The sequence below is a fragment of the Eleutherodactylus coqui genome, chromosome 1 (genome assembly GCF_035609145.1).
Source record: "Eleutherodactylus coqui strain aEleCoq1 chromosome 1, aEleCoq1.hap1, whole genome shotgun sequence".
Taxonomy (NCBI): domain Eukaryota; kingdom Metazoa; phylum Chordata; class Amphibia; order Anura; family Eleutherodactylidae; genus Eleutherodactylus; species Eleutherodactylus coqui.
In genome coordinates, this window is record NC_089837.1 from 152,437,577 (window position 1) to 152,458,529 (window position 20,953).

At 47.8% G+C, this 20,953-nt stretch overlaps 1 protein-coding gene across 2 annotated transcripts in view; it reads left to right on the forward strand.

Moving 5' to 3' along the window:
• The window catches only part of LOC136626962 (probable cation-transporting ATPase 13A4), a 119,301-nt gene that overhangs the window by 5,450 nt on the left and 92,898 nt on the right, over positions 1-20,953 (forward strand). For both annotated transcript variants that reach the window (XM_066601919.1, XM_066601927.1), the window contains exon 3: positions 17,425-17,553. In XM_066601919.1, the coding sequence (XP_066458016.1) occupies positions 17,425-17,553 (129 nt within the window). The remainder of the gene's footprint in view (positions 1-17,424; positions 17,554-20,953) is intronic.

The window sequence follows — 20,953 nt, forward strand, 5'->3', positions numbered from 1 at the left end:
CGCCGTCATCCCGGCAGAGGGAAACAGTATACATAATATTATACGCTGCCTACAGTATCTGTCTGCTGGGGGTAGTAGTCCTAATTAATACGCAGCTAAGCGTTTCAGCAGGCTTGCGCAAAATTGTTTCCTGGCTCTGCTGTCTCCGTTACATCACCGCCGTCAACACAGGGGAAACAGTATACATAATATTATACGCTGCCTACAGTATCTGTCTGCTGGGGTAGTAGTCCTAATTAATACGCAGCTAAGCGTTTCAGCAGGCTTGCGCAAAATTGTTTCCTGGCTCTGCTGTCTCTGTTACATCACCGCCGTCATCCCGCCAGAGGGAAACAGTATACATAATATTATACGCTGCCTACAGTATCTGTCTGCTGGGGGTAGTAGTCCTAATTAATACGCAGCTAAGCGTTTCAACAGGCTTGCGCAAAATTGTTTCCTGGCTCTGCTGTCTCCGTTACACCACCGCCGTCATCCCGCCAGAGGGAAACAGTATACATAATATTATACGCTGCCTACAGTATCTGTCTGCTGGGGGTAGTAGTCCTAATTAATACGCAGCTAAGCATTACAGCAGGCTTGCGCAAAATTGTTTCCTGGCTCTCCTGTCTCCGTTACATCACCGCCGTCATCCCGCCAGAGGGAAACAGTATACATAATATTATATGCTGCCTACAGTATCTATCTGCTGGGGGTAGTAGTCCTAATTAATACGCAGCTAAGCGTTACAGCAGGCTTGCACAAAATTGTTTCCTGGCTCTGCTGTCTCCGTTACATCACCGCCGTCATCCCGCCAGAGGGAAACAGTATACATAATATTATACGCTGCCTACAGTATCTGTCTGCTGGGGGTAGTAGTCCTAATTAATACGCAGCTAAGCGTTTCAGCAGGCTTGCGCAAAATTGTTTCCTGGCTCTGCTGTCTCCGTTACATCACCGCCGTCATCCCGCCAGAGGGAAACAGTATACATAATATTATACGCTGCCTACAGTATCTGTCTGCTGGGGGTAGTAGTCCTAATTAATACGCAGCTAAGCATTACAGCAGGCTTGCGCAAAATTGTTTCCTGGCTCTACTGTCTCCGTTACATCACCGCCGTCATCCCGCCAGAGGGAAACAGTATACATATTATATGCTGCCTACAGTATCTATCTGCTGGGTGTAGTAGTCCTAATTAATAGGCAGCTAAGCGTTACAGCAGGCTTGCACAAAATTGTTTCCTGGCTCTGCTGTCTCCGTTACATCACCGTCGTCATCCCGCCAGAGGGAAACAGTATACATAATATTATACGCTGCCTACAGTATCTGTCTGCTGTATCAGCTCAGCATTTAAAAAAAATAGAAGCAAAATACTTAAGGCCTACTACTGGCCTTTGGCCACTTGACTGCTTCTGCGCTGTGAATTCCACTAGCTCAGTCATACGCACCTATGTCTCACTACAGGCGTGCGCAAAATTGTTTCCTGGCTCTGCTGTGCGTTCCGTAAGGGAAGTCAGCCTACAACCACAGGCCAATAAGCGGCACATTTAATTACAGCGTTCTGTTTCTGCACTACTGGTAATACAGCATGCTGAGGGGTAGGGGTAGGCCTAGAGGACGTGGACGCAGGCGAGGACGCGGAGGCCCAAGTCAGGGTGTGGGCACAGGCCGAGCTCCTGATCCAGGTGTATCGCAGCCGACTGCTGCGGGATTAGGAGAGAGGCACGTTTCTGGCGTCCCCACATTCATCTCACAATTAATGGGTCCACGCGGTAGACTTTTATTAGCAAATGAGCAGTGTGAGCAGGTCCTGTCGTGGATGGCAGAAAGTGCATCCAGCAATCTATCGACCACCCAGAATTCTGCGCCGTCCACTGCTGCAACTCTGAATCCTCTGGCTGCTGCTCCTCCTTCCTCCCAGCCTCCTCACTCCATTACAATGACACATTCTGAGGAGCAGGCAGACTCCCAGCAACTGTTCACGGGCCCCTGCCCAGAATGGCCAGCAATGGTTCCTCTCCCACCGGAGGAGTTTGTCGTGACCGATGACCAACCTTTGGAAAGTTCCCGGGGTCCGAGGGATGAGGCTGGGGACTTCCGGCAACTGTCTCAAGAGCTTTCAGTGGGTGAGGAGGACGATGACGATGAGACACAGTTGTCTATCACTCAGGTAGTAGTAATTTGAGTAAGTCCGAGGGAGGAGCGCACAGAGGATTCGGAGGAAGAGCAGCAGGACGATGAGGTGACTGACCCCACCTGGTTTGCTACGCCTACTGAGGACAGGTCTTCAGAGGGGGAGGCAAGTGCAGCAGCAGGGCAGGTTGGAAGAGGCAGTGCGGTGGCCAGGGGTAGAGGCAGGGCCAGACCGAATAATCCACCAACTGTTTCCCAAAGCGCCCCCTCGCGCCATGCCACCCTGCAGAGGCCGAGGTGCTCAAAGGTGTGGCAGTTTTTCACTGAGAGTGCAGACGACCGACGAACAGTGGTGTGCAACCTTTGTCGCGCCAAGATCAGCCGGGGAGCCACCACCACCAGCCTCACCACCACCAGCATGCGCAGACATATGATGGCCAAGCACCCCACAAGGTGGGACGAAGGCCGTTCACCGCCTCCGGTTTGCACCGCTGCCTCTCCCCCTGTGCCCCAACCTGCCACTGAGATCCAACCCCCCTCTCAGGACACAGGCACTACCGTCTCCTGGCCTGCACCCGCACTCTCACCTCCGCTGTCCTCGGCCCCATCCACCAATGTCTCTCAGCGCACCGTCCAGCCGTCGCTAGCCGAGTGTTGGAGCGCAAGCGCAAGTACGCCGCCACGCACCCGCACGCTCAAGCGTTAAACGTGCACATAGCCAAATTTATCAGCCTGGAGATGCTGCCGTATAGGGTTGTGGAAACGGAGGCTTTCAAAGGTATGATGGCGGCCGCGGCCCCGCGCTACTCGGTTCCCAGTCGCCACTACTTTTCCTGATGTGCCGTCCCAGCCCTGCACGACCACGTCTCCCGCAACATTGTACGCGCCCTCACCAACGCGGTTACTGCCAAGGTCCACTTAACAACGGACACGTGGACAAGCACAGGCGGGCAGGGCCACTATATCTCCCTGACAGCACATTGGGTGAATTTAATGGAGGCTGGGACAGAGTCAGAGCCTGGGACCGCTCACGTCCTACCCACCCCCAGAATTGCGGGCCCCAGCTCGGTGGTGGTATCTGCGGCGGTGTATGCTTCCTCCACTAAACCACCCTCCTCCTCCTCCTCCTCCTACGCAACCTCTGTCTCGCAATCAAGATGTGTCAGCAGCAGCACGTCGCCAGCAGTCGGTGTCGCGCGGCACGGCAGCACAGCGGTGGGCAAGCGTCAGCAGGCCGTGCTGAAACTACTCAGCTTAGGAGAGAAGAGGCACACGGCCCACAAACTGCTGCAGGGTCTGACAGAGCAGACCGACCGCTGGCTTGCGCCGCTGAGCCTCCAACCGGGCATGGTCGTGTGTGACAACGGCCGTAACCTGGTGGCGGCTCTGCAGCTCGGCAGCCTCACGCACGTGCCATGCCTGGCCCACATCTTTAATTTGGTGGTTCAGCGCTTTCTGAAAAGCTACCCACGGTTGTCAGACCTGCTCGGAAAGGTGCGCCAACTTTGCGCACATTTCCGCAAGTCCCACACGGACGCTGCCACCCTGCGCACCCTGCAACATCAGTTTCATCTGCCAGTGCACCGACTGCTGTGCAACGTGCACACGGTGGAACTCTACGCTCCACATGTTGTCCAGGCTCTATGAGCAGCGTAGAGCTATAGTGGAATACCAACTCCAACATGGGCGGCGCAGTGGGAGTCAGCCTCCTCAATTCTTTACAGAAGAGTGGGCCTGGTTGGCAGACATCTGCCAGGTCCTTGGAAACTTTGAGGAGTCTACCCAGATGGTGAGCGGCGATGCTGCAATCATTAGCGTCACCATTCCTCTGCTATGCCTCTTGAGAAGTTCCCTGCAAAGCATAAAGGCAGATGCTTTGCGCTCGGAAACAGAGGCGGGGGAAGACAGTATGTCGCTGGATAGTCAGAGTACCCTCCTGTCTATATCTCAGCGCGTAGAGGAGGAGGAGGAGGAGCATGAGGAGGATGAGGAGGAGCGGGAAGAGACAGCTTGGCCCACTGCTGAGGGTACCCATGCTGCTTGCCTGTCATCCTTTCAGCGTGTATGGCCTGAGGAGGAGGAGGAGGATCCTGAAAGTGATCTTCCTAGTGAGGACAGCCATGTGTTGCGTACAGGTACCCTGGCACACATGGCTGACTTCATGTTAGGATGCCTTTCTCGTGACCCTCGCGTTACACGCATTCTGGCCACTACGGATTACTGGGTGTACACACTGCTCGACCCACGGTATAAGGAGAACCTTTCCACTCTCATACCCGAAGAGGAAAGGGGTTCGAGAGTGATGCTATACCATAGGACCCTGGTGGACAAACTGATGGTAAAATTCCCATCCGACAGCGCTAGTGGCCGAAGGCGCAGTTCCGAGGGCCAGGTAGCAGGGGAGGTGCGGAGATCAGGCAGCATGTACAGCACAGGCAGGGGAACACTCTCTAAGGCCTTTGACAGCTTTCTGGCTCCCCAGCAAGACTGTGTCACCGCTCCCCAGTCAAGGCTGAGTCGGCGGGAGCACTGTAAAAGATGGTGAGGGAGTACGTAGCCGATCGCAGGACCGTCCTCCGTGACGCCCCTGCTCCCTACAACTACTGGGTGTCGAAGCTGGACACGTGGCCTGAACTCGCGCTGTATGCCCTGGAGGTGCTTGCTTGTCCTGTGGCTAGCGTCTCGTCGTGTTTAGTGCGGCTGGGGGAATCATCACAGATAAGCGTACCCGCCTGTCAACCGACAGTGCCGACAGGCTTACACTCATCAAGATGAACAAAGCCTGGATTTCCCCAGACTTCTCTTCTCCACCAGCGGACAGCAGCGATACCTAAACAATATGTAGGCTGCACCCGCGGATGGGAGCATTGTTCTCTATCACCATCAAAAACGTGGACCTTTTAGCTTTATCAATCTGTGTATAATATTCATCCTCCTCCTCCTGCTCCTCCTCCTGAAACCTGACGTAATCAAGCCGAATGGGCAATTTTTCTTAGGCCCACAAAGCTCAGTCATATAATTTTTGTAAACAATTTTTATATGATTTAATGCTCATTAAAGCGTTGAAACTTGCACCTGGACCAATTTTTATTTTAACTGGGCTGCCTCTAGGCCTAGTTACAAATTAAGCCACATTAACCAAAGCGATTAATGGGTTTCACCTGCCCTCTTGGTTGGGCATGGGCAGTTTTTCTGACGTACATTAGTACTGTTGGTACACCAATTTTTTGGGGCCCTCAACTACAGTGTAATCCAATTAATTTTTTTAATTTTTATATTTATTAAAGCTGACGTTACCTCAGCTGTGCTGGGCACTGCAATGGGATACATTTATGTACCGCCGGTGGCTTCCTGGCACACACCCATGCTGTCGGTCCACACGGAGTTGTAACTGCATGTGTCCACTTCTAAAGAACCCCAGTCTGACTGGGGCATGCAGTGTGGGCTGAAGCCCACCTGCATTAAACATGACATTACCTCAGCTGTGCTGGGCACTGCAATGGGATATATTTATGTACCGTCGGTGGGTTCCAGGGAGCCACCCATGCTGTCGGTCCACACAGAGTTGTAACTGCATGTGTCCACTTCTAAAGAACCCCAGTCTGACTGGGGCATGCAGTGTGGGCCGAAGCCCACCTGCATTAAACATGACATTACCTCAGCTGTGATGGGCAATGCAATGGGATATATTTATGTACCGCCAGTGGCTTCCTGGCACCCACCCATGCTGTCGGTCCACAGGGACTTCACAATAGGGAGTTGTACCTGCCTGTGTCTATGAATTAAAAACCCCGGTAAGGTTGGGGCATGCAGTGTGGGCCGAAGCCCACCTGCATTTAATCTGACGTTAGCTCTGCTGTCCAGGACACTGCAATGGGATACATTTATGTACAGCCGGTGGGTTTCAGGGAGCCACCCATGCTGTGGGTGCACAAGGAATTCCCATTGCGGAGTTGTACCTGCCTGTGACTATTTATAAAAAAACGCGGTCTGACTGGGGCATGCAGACACCTTGACAGAATGAATAGTGTGTGGCACATAGGTTCCCCATTGCTATGCCCACGTGTACAGCTCCTGATGGCGGTGGCACAGGATTATATTTCTCATTGCTTCTGTACAGCATTGTGGGCTATCGCCCCACCACTTTTAAAGAGGGTCACTGCCTAGCCGTGCCAACCCTCTGCAGTGTGTGCCTGCGGTTCCTCCTCATGGCAGATGCACTTATAAATAGATATGAGGGTGGTGTGGCATGAAGGCAGCTGAAGGCTGCACAGGGACACTCTGGTGTGCGCTGTGGACACTGGATCGTGCGGGAGGTTGGGCAGCATGTAACCCAGGAGAAGTGGCAGCAGAGTGTCATGCAGGCAGTGATTGTGCTTTGTTGGAGGTAGTGTGGTGCTTAGCTAAGGTATGCATTGCTAATGAGGGCTTTTCAGAAGTAAAAATTGTTGGGAGGGGGGGCACTCTTGCCGCTATTGTGGCTTAATAGTGGGACCTGGGAACTTGAGATGCAGCCCAACATGTAGCCCCTCGCCTGCCCTATATCCGTTGCTGTGTCGTTCCCATCACTTTCTTGAATTGCCCAGATTTTCACAAATGGAAACCTTAGCGAGCATCGGCGATATACAAAAATGCTCGGGTCGCCCATTGACTTCAATGGGGTTCGTTACGAACCCTCGAGCATCGCAAAAATTTCATCTCGAGTAACGAGCACCCGAGCATTTTGGTGCTCGCTCATCTCTAGTGATAATCTAATCAGCAAACATTTCTCTGGCGTGTGTCTTGGCAAGGTAAACATTTCCTGCTACAAAGACAAATTGCCCTCATAGGAGAGAATGAAGACTGAAATAGGTGTCTGTATTAGGCCGCCTGCACACGGGCAGATTTACAATGCGTTATCCAAGGTGGGCATCCGCCTTCAGATTCCGTAGCAAATATCGCCCATAGCTTACTATGAAAAAGTGATTTTTCATACACACAAGTGGAAACCAATTGCATTTCACACTTCCAGAGGAAAAATTGCAAAATGCTCCATTTGTGCGCAGATTCCACACAGACAGCTTCCACTGAAGTCAATGGAAGCCATCTGAACCATGACTCTTCCGCAATTGACAGTTGTGGCTGTTTATACATGTTGTGGTGAGATTGAGTTTACGTTCTTGCCTCAATTCAATCACTTACAGCAGATCTTATAGATTACCCCATTTTGTATCATCACATGCAATTTCCAAGAATGCCCAAGCTGCACAAGTCTTCTGAGCAAACCTAGTTGTGCGCCTGATGTTGCTGGTGATACAGCTAGTAGTAGCTGATGGTGTATGGCCCTTTTGTTTATCTGCAATTCTACTTGCTATTTTTGGAGGATGTTGTCCCTTTAATGTCTGTCTATTTCTGCTCTCCCTCTAATCTGCTATGATAATGCTCCTTGACTTCACACCATGTTGGGCCAAGTAGCTCATCATCTTCCACTTCCTGTTTCTTTTCATTGCCCTCCACCTCCTGAGTGGACTACAGTGAGCAGCAGGAGATGGCAACCTCTGTTTCCACATCCCTCTGAGTACACATTGCTTGAAAGCTTATGCGCACACTGACCCACCCTCATCTTCTTCCTTGGAGGAAAAAATGGTTGGGTATCAGTGCATACAATGATATGTCTTCTCCCTCTGGTTGCCTGGACGTCCCTGTTTTCATCCATGACACTGAATAATCAAACACCTTTCAAACTTATCCATGAGGAATCTTTCGTAGTCTTTGGGGGATCTGGCACAGGGTGAAGTAGAGGGGAGATGCTCTGTCTGCTCTATCTCTGGGACTGGGAGAAAGAGGAGGTGGTGATAGTTGACACATGCTGTGGCATCCACTTTATGACCTGTTCTACGTACTGCAGATATAACACATGGACATAACAACTTCTAAGGAAGTTGAACCAGAGGAAGGCGGTTAGAAGAGGAGACGGGTGATGACAGTATGTCGCTTGATAGCCAGACCACCCTCACGTCTATATCTCAGAGTTTTTTGGAGGAGAAGGAGGGAGAGGGCGAGAAGGAGGAGGAGGGGGGAAGAGACTGCTGGCCACAGTATAGAGGGTACCCATGCTGCTTGCCTGTCATCTGTTCAGCATGTATGGGCTGAAGAGGAGGTGGAGTAACATCCTCCTAGTGAGGACAGCGATGTGTTGCGTACTGGGACTCTGGCACACATTGCTGACTTCATGTTAGGCTGCCTTTCCCGTGACCCATGCGTTAGACGCATTCTTGCCAACACGGATTACTGGGTGTACACCCTTCTGATCCACAGTGTAAGGGGAACCTTTCTACTCTCATTCCCGAAGAGGAAAGGGGTACGAGAGTGATACAATACCACAGGGCCCTGGTGGAAAAAGTGATGCTAAAGTTTCCATCTGACAGCGCTAGCGGTAGAAGACGTAGTTCAGAGGGCCAAATAGCAGGGGAGGCGCGGGGATCAGGCAGCATGTCCAGCCCAGGCAGGGGAACACTCTCCAAGGCCTTTGCCAGTTTTATGGCTCCCCAGCAAGACTGTGTCACTACTCCCCAATCAAGACTGAGTCGGAGGGAGCACTGTAAAAGGATGGTGAGGGAGTACATAGCCGACCATACCACCGTCTTACGTGATCCCTCTGCTCTATACAACTATTGGGTGTCAAAGCTGGACACGTAGCATGAACTAGCACTGCACGCCCTGGATGTGCTAGGGTGTGTTTAGTGCTGCTGGGGGGATCATCACGGATAAGCGTACTTGCCTGTCAACTGACAGCGCCGACATGCCTACCCTCATAAGGATGAACAAAGGCTGGCTTTCCCCAGACTTCTCTTCTCCACCAGTGGAAAGCAGCGGATCCTAAAGATTCTTTTCGCTGCAACAGAAGAAAAATGCATCCTCTATAACCCCAAAAAAGGGTAGATTTAGTTTTGTGTATCCCTCACGGATATGACTCCTCCTCCTCCTAAAACAGCATGTCATCACGCTGAACTGCCAATTTCTCTGTGGCCCAAAATGCTCTGTTTAAAAGTTTTTAAAGTTCTAAAAGTTAAACTAAAACCATTTTTTCGGAGGGCTGCCTTCAGGCTCTGTTACAAATTAAGCAATAACAAGCTGTATCTTTAAAAATTTTTTAGGGGTTTCACCTGCCCCCGGCATTCAGCAATTTTTCACGGGTACACTTGTACTCTTGGTACACCAATTTTTCAGGCCATTGCCAATACTGTTTGCAAACTAATTTTTTCGGGCTTCGCCGATACTCTTGGTAAACAAATTTCTTCAGGTGTTCGCCTATACTCTTGCTACACCAATGTTTCAGGGGTTCGCCTATACTCTCGCTACACAAATCTTACAGGGGTTCGCCAATACTCTTACTACAGAAATGTTACTCGGGTCCGCCTATATTCTTGCTTAGAGATGAGCGAGCATACTCGCTAAGGACAATTGCTCGAGCGAGCATTGTCCTTAGCGAGTACCTGCCCGCTCGGAAGAAAAGGTTCAGGTGCTGGCGGGGGGCGGGGAGTGGCGGGGGAGAGCAGGGGGGAATGGAGGGGAGATCTCTCTCTCCCCCCCGCTCCCCTCTGCTCACTCCCGCAACTCACCGCTCACCCACGCCGGCAAACGATCCTTTTCTTCCGAGCGGGCAGGTACTCGCTAAGGACAATGCTCGCTCGACCAATTGTCCTTAGCGAGTATGCTCGCTCATCTCTACTCTTGATACATAAATGTTACAGGGGTCCGCCTATACACTTGCTACCGAAAGGTTTAAGGGGTTCGCCTATACTCTTGCTATAGAAATGTTACAGGGGTTCGCCTATACTCTTGCTACTGAAATGTTACAGGGGTTCGCCTATACTCTTGCTACAGAAATGTTACTGGGGTCCGCCTATACTCTTGCTACTGAAACGTTAGAGGTGTCCGCCTATACTCTTGCAACAGAAATATTATTGGGGTCCGCCTATACTCTTGCTACTGAAAGGTTTGAGGGGTTTGCCTTTACGTTTTCTACAGAAATGTTACTGGGGTCCGCCTATACTCTTGCTACATATATGCTACAGGGGTCAGCCTATACACTTGCTACTGAAAGGTTTGAGAGATTTGCCTATAGTCTTGCTACAGAAATGTTACAGGGGTCCGCCTATACTCTTTCTACTAAAAGGTTTGAAGGGTTTGCCTATACTCTTGCTACAGAAATGTTACTGGGGTCCGTCTATACTCTTGCTACAGAAATGTTACTGGGGTCTGCCTATACTCTTGCTACAGAAATGTTACTGGGATCCGCCTATACTCTTGCTACTGAAAGGTTTGAGGGGTCCGCCTATACTCTTGCTACAGAAATGTTACTGGGGTCCGCCTATACTCTTGGTACTAAAAGGTTTGAGGGGTTTGCCTATACTCTTGCTACAGAAATGTTACAGGGGTCCGCCTATACTCTTGCTACAGAAATGTTACTGGGGTCCGCCTATACTCTTGCTACAGAAATGTTACTGGAGTCCACCTGTACTCTTCGTACATATACCTATGTTACAGGGGTCCACCTATACACTTGCTACTGAAAGGTTTGAGGGGTTCGCCTATAGTTTTGCTACAGAAATGTTACACGGATCCGCCTATACTCTTGCTATTGAAAGGTTTGAGGGGTCCGCCTATACTCTTGCTACTGAAAGGTTTGAGGGCTTCGCCTATATGTTTTCTACAGAAATGTTACAGAGGTCCGCCTATCCTCTTGCTACAGAAATGTTACTGGGGTCCACCTATACTCTTGCTACATATATGCTACAGGGGTCCGCCTATACACTTGCTACTGAAAGGTTTGAGGGGTTCGCCTATAGTCTTGCTACAGAAATGTTACAGGAGTCCGCCTATACTCTTGCTACTGAAAGGTTTGAGGGGTTCGCCTATATTCTTGCTACAGAAATGTTACTGGGGTCTGCCTATACTCTTGCTACATAAATGTTACTGGTGTCCGCGTATACTCTTGCTACTGAAAGGTTTGAGGGGTTCGCCCATACTCTTGCTAAAGAAATGTTACAGGGGTCCGCCTATACTCTTGCTACAGAAATGTTACCGGGGTCCACCTATACTCTTGCTACATATATGTCACAGGGGTACGCCTATACACTTGCTACTGAAAGGTTTGAAGGGTTCGCCTATAGTTTTGCTACAGAAATATTACAGGGGTCCGCCTATATACTTGCTACTGAAAGGTTCGAGGGGTTCACCTATACACTTACAAATAAAAGGTTTCAGGGGTTCGTCTATACACTTGCAGCAGAAAAGTTTCAGGGGTCCGTCTATACACTTCCTACTTAAAGGTTTGAGGGTTTCGCCTAAACTCTTGCAACAGAAATGTTTCAGGGGTCCACCTATACTGTGGGTGCGCAAAGGTTTTCCATAGCGGTGTTCAGCTGCCTGACACAAACACAGAATGAAGTGTGTGGGGACACATGGATTTCCCCATAGCTATGTAACTCATGGCACCTTGAGTCACACAAGCTGGAGGCTGGGACTGAGCCTTACCCAGGGCCCGCTCACGTGCTTCTCACACAGAGTATTGCGGTTCCTACCTCAGTCATGGTTTCTGGCCTCATTATGCCACCTCCTCCCCCTGCTTGGGGTCTGGGGATCAGCGCTGGGCAAGATGTATTTGCTCTTGTGTTAGCACAGTTATCTGAGACACTGATTTGGACGAAACAAAAGCGTTACTGAATTAATGAGACATTCACAGCTGTACTAGCATCCGAGTCCGCTTTATGCCCATGATTATTGAGGGTGTGGGCAGAAGCCGTGGTCCTGGGGGGGGGGGGGGGAGAATCAACTTCGCCAGGCATGGCCTGTGGAACTTCTTTGTGGTTCATCCAGTCTTTGGAGCGATGAAAGCAACCGTAACTGATTTAATGAGACGTTCACAGCTGTGCCAACAATTGATGAGGGTGTGGGCCGAGGCTGAGGTCCTTGGCAGGGGGAAACTCAGCCATGTTTGGGCACTCTGATTTTTTTCATGTGTAATACCGTCTTTGAGTTTCATGGGCTCACCTATGCTGTGGGTGCACAAAGACTTCCCATTGTGGTGTTTTACCTGTTTGGCACAAATACAGTGACTGACTTTGGTAGGGTGCAGACGGCTTTCCCATTGCAGTGTTTTACCTATCTGGCACAAATACATTGAAAGGCTAGGGCAGAAATGTGGGCCGAGGCCGAGGTCCTTGGCGGGGTGAAACTCTGCCATGTTTAGGAACTCTGATGTCTTTATGTGTAATACCGTCTTTGAGTTTCATTGGCTCCCTATGCTGTGGGTGCACAAAGATTTCCCATTGCTGTGTTTAACCTGTCTGGCATAAATACACTGACTGACTTGGGTAGGGTGCAGACGGCTTTTCCATTGCAGTGTTTTACCTATCTGGCACAAATACATTGAAAGACTAGGGCAGAAATATGGGCCGAACCCAAGGCTTTGGCAGGGTGAAACTGCCATGTTTGAGTGCACAAAGACTTCCCATTGCGGTGTTTTACCTGTCTGGCACAAATACACTGTCTGACTTGGGTAGGGTGCAGACGGCTTTACCATTGCAGTGTTTTACCTATCGGCACATATACACTAAATTACTAGGGCAGAAATGTGGGCCGAGGCCGAGGTCCTTGGCTGGGTGAAACTCTACCATGTTTGGGCACTCTGATTTCTTTATGTGTTATACCGTCTTTGAGTTCCAGGGGCTCGCCTATGTTGTGGGTGCACAAAGATTTCCCATTGCGGTGTTTTACCTGTCTGGCACAAATACACTGACTGACTTGGGTAGGGTGCAGACAGCTTTCCAATTGCGGTTTTTTACCTATCTGGCACAAATACACTGAAAGACTAGGGCAGAAGTGTGGGCCTAGGTCCTTGGCAGGGTGAAACTCTGCCATGTGTGGGCACTCTGATTTCTTCATGTGTAATACCGTCTTTGAGTTCCATGGGCTCGCCTATGCTGTGGGTGCACAAAGACTTCCCATTGAGGTGTTTTACCTGTCTAGCACAAATACACTGACTAACGGGTAGGGTGCAGACTGCTTTCCCATTGCGGTGTTTTACCTATCTGGTACAAATACACTGAAAGACTAGGGCAGAAATGTGGGACGAGGTCCTTGGCGGGGTGAAACTCTGCGAAGTTTGGGCACTCTGATTTCTTTATGTAATACCATATTTAAGTTCCATGGGCTCACCTATGCTGTGGGTGCACAAAGATTTCCCATTGTGGTGTTTTAGCTATTTGGCACAAATACACTGAATGAGTTGGGTAGGGCGCAGAAGGCTTTTTCTATTGCGGTGTTCAGCAATCTGACACCTACACAGAATGAGTTATGTGGGGACACATGGATTTCCTATTGCTATGTAACTCATGGCACCTTGGGTCACACAAGGTGGAGGCTGGGACCGAGCCTGACCCTGGGCCCGCTCACGTGCTTCCCAGACAGAGTATTGCGGGTCCTACTTCGGTCATGGTTTCTTGGGCTTATTGTGCCACCTCCTCCTCCTGCTTGGGGTCTGGGGATCTGCGTTGGTCGACATGTATTATCTCTCATGCTACAAATTACAACAGTTATCTGAGATACAGGATTGGAGCATTCACAGGAAGCGTTAGTGATTTCATAAGACTTTCACAGGGTCACTGTATATCTGTGGTGGCTACTTTTGCGACACCTCCTGCTTCAAACTAATCTTTGGTGTTTGTATGCGCTGCTGCATTGTGGAGGTGTGTAGAAGTGCTGCCACCTGAGTCCCCTGTATGCCCACGTTTGCGGCTCCTGACAATTTTGTGACGGAGGTGGCACGGGATTGGAATTATGCTTGTACGTCAATTTATCATCAATTCTCATCAGCATTTTGGGCTGCCACCCATACTTTCAAAGTGGGTCGCTGCCTGGCCCTGCCAACCCTCTGCAGTGTGTGCCTCCGGTTCCTCGTCTTCGCAGACGCAATTATAAATCGACATGAGGGTGGTGTGGCTATGAAGCGAGCGTGTGGCATGAGGCCAGCTGAACGCTGCACAGGGAAAATTTTGTGTGCCCGGTGGACGCAGGGTCGTGCAGAGGGTTGGACAGCAATGCCAGAATGTAACCCAGGAGAAGAGGCAGCGGCCTCACTCGCAGGCAATGATTGTCCTTGGTTGCAGCTAGTGTGGTGCTTAGCTAAGATGTGCCAACGTGTGTGCCTTGCTACTTATGGTCTGTCCCAAGTAAATTGTTAGGGGGTGACCGCGAGGCTTTTGCCCCCATTTTGGCTTAATAGTGGGACCTGGGAGCCTCAGATGCAGCCCCTGCCGTTCCCTATCCGTTTCTGTGGTGTTTCCATGAGGTTTCTAAGGTTTTCTGGTGTTTCACAAATCATCTACTATGCGGAGCATCGGAACCATACAAAAATGCTCGAGTCCCCCATTGACTTCAATGGGATTCGTTACTCGAAACGAGCTCTCGAGCATTACGAAAAGTTTGACTCGAGTACCGAGCATTTTGGTGCTCGCTCATCTCTAGTAATCATCTTTAATTGTTCTCAAGAATGTTTTGCTGTTGTGAGATTCGAAGGATTCATTTCCCCATATTATATCTGGATAATTAAAGTCTTCCATAATAATTACTTCATTGCGGTTTGACAATCTTTTTATTTATCTTATTAATAAGTTTTTAGTTTCTTCTGTTATATTTGGTGGCCTATAGAAAACTCCTATCAGGATTTTGTTATTTTTCCTTCCCTGTATTTCTACCCACACCTATATCTTCTCGTAGCCTCAGCATTAAAGGGGTTGTCCCGCGGCCAAAATGAAAAATTTTTCACACCCCAGTCCCCCATGTTAAGCAAGCATTACAAACTACCCGTGTAAATAGTTTTTTAAGAGCGTTTCTACTCACCATGAAGCTGTTTCATGAAGTTATAAAAATCTTCTTCCAAGATGGCCGCCATCATTTCCCAAGGTGCACCGCTGGTCTTCTCCCATGGTGCACTGCGGGTCTTCTCCCATGGTGCACCGTGGATATTCTTCTCCAGTCTGAGATCCACTGCCGATTACAGTCACCTCATTGGCTGATTGGCACCACGTGACGGGGCGGAGCTACACAATGACGCTGAGAAGGGGGAGGAGCCAGGACGCAGCTCGTGAGCCCGGGCCTCCAGAAGAGGATTCTTATCTGCGCAAGCGCGACTGTTGCGGCGACCAGAGAAGAAGGCTTCAGTCATCGCCATGGAGACGGGGACGCCAGCATCGTAGGGGGTAAGTGTATAACTTCTGTATGGCCAATATTTAATGCACGATGTATATTACAAAGTGCATTAATATGGCCATACAGAAGTGCATAACTGCACTTGCTTCTGCGGGACAACCCCTTTAAGTAGGATTTAACATACAGACATGCCTCTCCCCCTTTATGGTTCCCAGGGTCTCCTCTGAAAAGATTGTAACCCTGTAAACTTATCATCAAGCCATGTTTCTGTTATTCCTACTTTATCGTAATTTTCTTCAGACATTCTCTCTTCAAGATCACCCACTACTGATCAGACTTCTTGCATTCATTGCCATACAATTTATATGGTTGCTGTTATTCTTTATATTAATTATGCTAACTTATGGTCCAATTAGCTGTTCTATCAGTTATAACTGTACTAAACCCAACCCCTGCTCGACCCCCATTCCCATTACTTGGTCCCAGGTTGCTGTCTACACTGTCTTCCCCCCTATTACTCTTTTTGCCCTCCCCTAGTCCCTAGTTTAAATACTCTTGTAGCCTTTAGCAATCTTCTCCCTCCACAGCTGCACCCTCCTTATTGAGATGCAGAATGTCCCTACAGCAGAGCCTGTAGCCGACAGCAAAGTCAGCCCAGCTCTGCAGGAACCCAAACCCCTCCTTCCTACACCAATTCTGGAGCCACTTGTTTACCTCCCTAATCTCCCACTGCTTTTCTGGTGTGGCTCGTAGTACAGGTAGTATTTTCGAAAAAACTACCTTGGAGGTCCTCGCCCTAAGCTTAGATCCTGAGTTCCTGAAATCATTTTTGAGGGTCCTCCATTGACTTCTAACTTTGTCATTGGTACCAATGTGCACCATGACCATTGGATCCTCACCAGCCCCTCCCAGTAATCTGTCAACCCGATCCACGATGTGTCGAATTTAAGTGCCAGGAAAACAACACACCATTAGACGATCCTGGTCTCTGTGACAGATTGCCTTGTCTATCCACCTTATAATTAGGTTCCTTACCACTAGGACCTGTCTAGACTGCCCTGCGCTCCCCTTCCCCTACTTAATGGAGCAGTCATCTCCCTGGCGTTCAGAGGGCATGTCGTGCTGCAGCGGTGCTGACCCTGTAATGGCATTCTCATCATCTGCAAATTCAGAACTTGAAAATATGTGTAATACCAGAAATAGAGAGTATTTCTTTTTTAGATTTCTGCATTGTTGAGATACATTCTAAATTAAAAGGATATTAAAACTTTAGCTGCTATATACAAACAGTTAATAATGAAAGAATACCAAATACCAGCTAAAACAACTTGCTCTCCAAGTGGCTAACTTTCAAAGTTTTCGTGAGTTAGTCACATGTTCTTCACAACTTGAAATGACCTTTTGTCAACACTACACACCCAGGTGTTGAAGATGGACGCTTACATTAAATGTTTATATATATATATTTGACAGATTTTATAAATTTATATATTACTTTTCTTGTACTGATCCTAATTTACAACCTGTAATATAGCCCTAAACTGCATTTATAATTCTACTGGTTGCAATTTATGCATAGATTTTCGGGAGGAATAAAAGGTAAACCAGCTGATTTATTAAATGCACATCATTCATTTTATTCAAGGGGATTTCCAGACTATTTCTATTGACGACCTATTAACAGGACAACTAATCAATAGCTGATTGGGGTGCCTGATGTCAGTGCCAAAGCACAGTATACAGAGCGGAAGCACATTGCTCAAACACTATGTAGTGGCTGGCGCTAGCAATTGCAGGTGCAGCTCTCATTAGTTTTAATGGGGGTCTATGCCTACAATTACCAGTGCCGACCACTAGACAGAGTTAGAGCAATCTGCTTCTGCTTTGATCACTGTGTTTTTGTACTGACAACGAGCACCAAAATATCTAATCAACTGGGTTCCTCAATGGTGGACTAATCAACTACTGATGACCTATACTGAGGATAGGTCATAAATAGAAAGAGCCCATAAAACCCCTTTACTTACAAAATTTCACCTTGAATTTTTGTATGTCTCTCAAAAGCATATATTTTTATTATTTCAAATATTAGTTATGTTATTATCTTTTCCTGACAGGATGAATTCAAACAATACTTGAGAAAGAAGATCCAGTGGACCCATCTCTCTGAGCTGAGCTCAGACAAATTGTCATATGGGGATGACAACTGTATTATCAACAAATCAATCATTGAGCCAGAAATGAAGGTGAATACATGCATAAATTAACTATATGGCATAAAAATAATATGGCATGATGAACCCTTGAACAAATTCTAGTTCCCTTGTATTTTGGGGTGAGAAGTAGACTTCTAGGCAATATACCTACTCTAAATTATGTCCCTCTATATCATGTCTCAGTGACTATGGAGTCTAGTCTCCTAAGGCTACATTCAAGCTAGCGACACACTAGTGTAACTGCACATTGTGTCGGACAGACTTGGGTGCAACTCACATTGGACAACACATGGACAATAGTCCATGTGCATCCTGACATACATAGACACAACACATTCACATTCATATTTTTCCTCTGGAAAATGGATGTGAGCAAGACATAGCTTGTGTACACTGGGGTGTTCAGCCATGGTGAGCATGGACCCAATATGGAAGAGCAAGGATGTCTCAGTCACCATCAAACGAAGGTTAATCGCAGCCATCGTCTTCACGATTTTAACATATGGCTGTGAGACGTGGACATGGAGGATAGCAGCAGAAGAAGAATTAACTCTTTTAGCTGTGGTGTTGGAGGAAATTTCAACAATTCTCCTAGACAGCTGAGGTCACCAATAAAGTTGTTCTAGACAGTGTCAACGAAGAGGTATCTCTGGAAGGCAAGATCACTGGAAAAAGAGATGCTACTTGGAATGGTCATTGGTAAAAGGAAACAGGGAAGACAAAAAACGCATTGGCTTGTCACCATCAAGAAGAATATGGGAATGGACATCAGGCAATTAAAAGCAGCCGTAGGGAATAGAGAAGCATGAAAAGAGAGCTTGCCAACAGATTATCCAAGAGTTAGACAAGACTGAAGGGATAAAATTGGAATTGAAATTACTTTTATATTGTCAAGGCTCTGTGCTTCCTGTGAAAGTGGTATTCCCATATCGGCAAATCATTCCCTATCCACAGGATAGGGAAAAACTAGCTGATCAGTGAGGCTCCGACTGCTGGTACACCAATCAATCCAAAGGTATCGACCTCAGCGCCTCCATGCCTTTCACTTCAATGAGACCACTGGAGATTGCCAAGTGTTTAAACTTGACTATTGCCAGCAGTCCCATTGAAGTGATTAGTTTTGATCCAGTGGTCAGATAGGGTATAGCTTACCGAAATGGAAATACCCCTTTAATTGCAGTTACTGTATATTTTCTGCATTGCAGTATCAAGTGGCTGCTATCTCCATAATGCAAGCTGTTTAAGGCCAGTATTTGAGTCAACCATATCTTAATCATCTTAACACTTATAAATGAAAAGTTATGCACACAGAAATCAAAGAACTTACCTTCCTCCACGATCCAATCGTGCTCGTCGTACATATCGTGGTAGGGATGGATCAAGATTGACCTCCGAGGGCTCTTTGAATTGACCCATTTTTCCTTTCTTTTTTGAGGGGCGGCAGGGAACCCCTCCCCCGTACTAACCACAGAGTCTAAAGATACCCTTGTTCCCAATACCCAGTCAGGAAATTCATTGTCTCAGGCCCCGAACGATAAAATGCAGATCATCAATTTATCCAAACACAATCTAACAAGATTGGAAAGGAAAGTCTTGGAGAGGGGGCTGTCCTTTGTCCCGACGACCAGATACAAGCCATTCATCTGGACGAAGGACATCTTCCTCTTTATGAAAAAAACTCAGGTGGAAAAAATATTTCTCGCTTAAGGACAAGAATATGGCCCAAGAATTTAGCTTATTATTACCCAAAGATCTCCAAGGGGTACGTGTCTTTCAAGCATTGGAGAATGAAGAGGTTGGTACAGGTCCATTCACAGACCTTAAACTATCCAACAAATCTACCCCTCCACCAGTCCACAATACGTGGGCAAGACGCAACAACAATTAAGAAGACGAGTCCTGGGTCACATAGGTAATATGAGAACAAGAGAAAGTAGTCCACTGTCAAATCATGTGTGGGATAAACATCAAGGTGACCCTGATTGCCTCAAATTTCAAGGCATTGAACTTGTAATGCGAGTTATGCGAGGGGGGGGGGGGGGTATTGACCCAATGCTGGCACAGTGTTCAGTGACAAGGGGACTCCCAGCGAAGATGAAGAAATCCTCTGCCACAGCTGTCACAGCTGTGACAGAGGATCGTGATCTTCTCTGTATGTCAATGGAGCCGCTGCTCCTGCTGCCGGCCCCATTGACCACAGGTGAAACCCCTGGATGTGACAGCATCTAGGGGTTTCACATCCAAGGAATCCCCTGCTGCAGCTGTCACAGCTGCAGCAGGGGATAGCGGGCAGTGCACTTTATGTGCGCATAAACACTGCCAGGTGCGTTTTTTTCAGCGTGACACCCACTTCAGTCAAGCAAATTTTTATGCGTGCATTTTTGCACATATAAATTCCCATGTTAAAACGCACGTCTGACTGAGCCCTAAATGGGCAAAATTGGCTTCTACCTCATTTTGTTTACTTGGCCTCCCTTTGGATCAACATTGGAGGGTATTAGGCAGAACTGGGTGGACATATTTTTTTTTCGGCCTTAAATACTATGTTTATCTCTCCCTATGCTGATGTCAGGTACAGACAACTACGTTCCTCCAAGGCTATGGGAATTTAAAATTAGCTGATATAAATACAGCATTATAAGTTGAATTAATATAAAATGAGGCTGATTCTCTTTAACGTCACTATGCAGGCTAAAGAAACTTTGTGGATACAGTAGACCTCCATTAAACTTGCCAAAACCAAAAATGTTAGTTTCTGCCTAAGAGGGCATAAAATAGGTTTTGTTTAGATTGTACAACCCCTCTAATACATGTTTCCTAGTATATCACGCTATGCTATTCTACATATAGCATGTATCAGTAATATCACTAACATGAATATCATTGTAGCCAGTGCATATTGTCATAACTCAGGACTCATATGACAAGGGAGACAGCGGGGGGAGGGGGGTCACAAGCCATATGCGGCTCTGGAGCCAAAGGTTGCGGACCACTGCTTTACAGTATGACCTATGCTGTACCGCAGTTACTCATTTTGGGCACTCTTTTGGATATGTTACACACAGTAAATGGTTATTTGTTTTTTGTTATTTTTTTTTTTGCAAATCAGTATCAGTTGTTTTTTTTGCTACATGGAGCATGGTTAACATTTGTATTTTTCTTATTTAACACTTTATTTATCATAAACAAAAGAATTGTGAGAGGAGAGCGCCAAGCTGTATAGCGAGCACAAACAAACAAACGTGGTGAGAAGGATATTGTTACTCACCGGGTGCTCAGGTGAGACTAGGTGATCGACTTAGATCTCACCGGCACCGAAATCCTGGAAGGCATATAAAGCTTTTTCCTTTATCCGTAGAGAGCCGCACAGCATGGGTTACGGGTCATCACAAAAATTATTTGGAGCCCGTTACAATTCGTTCAAGGAAGG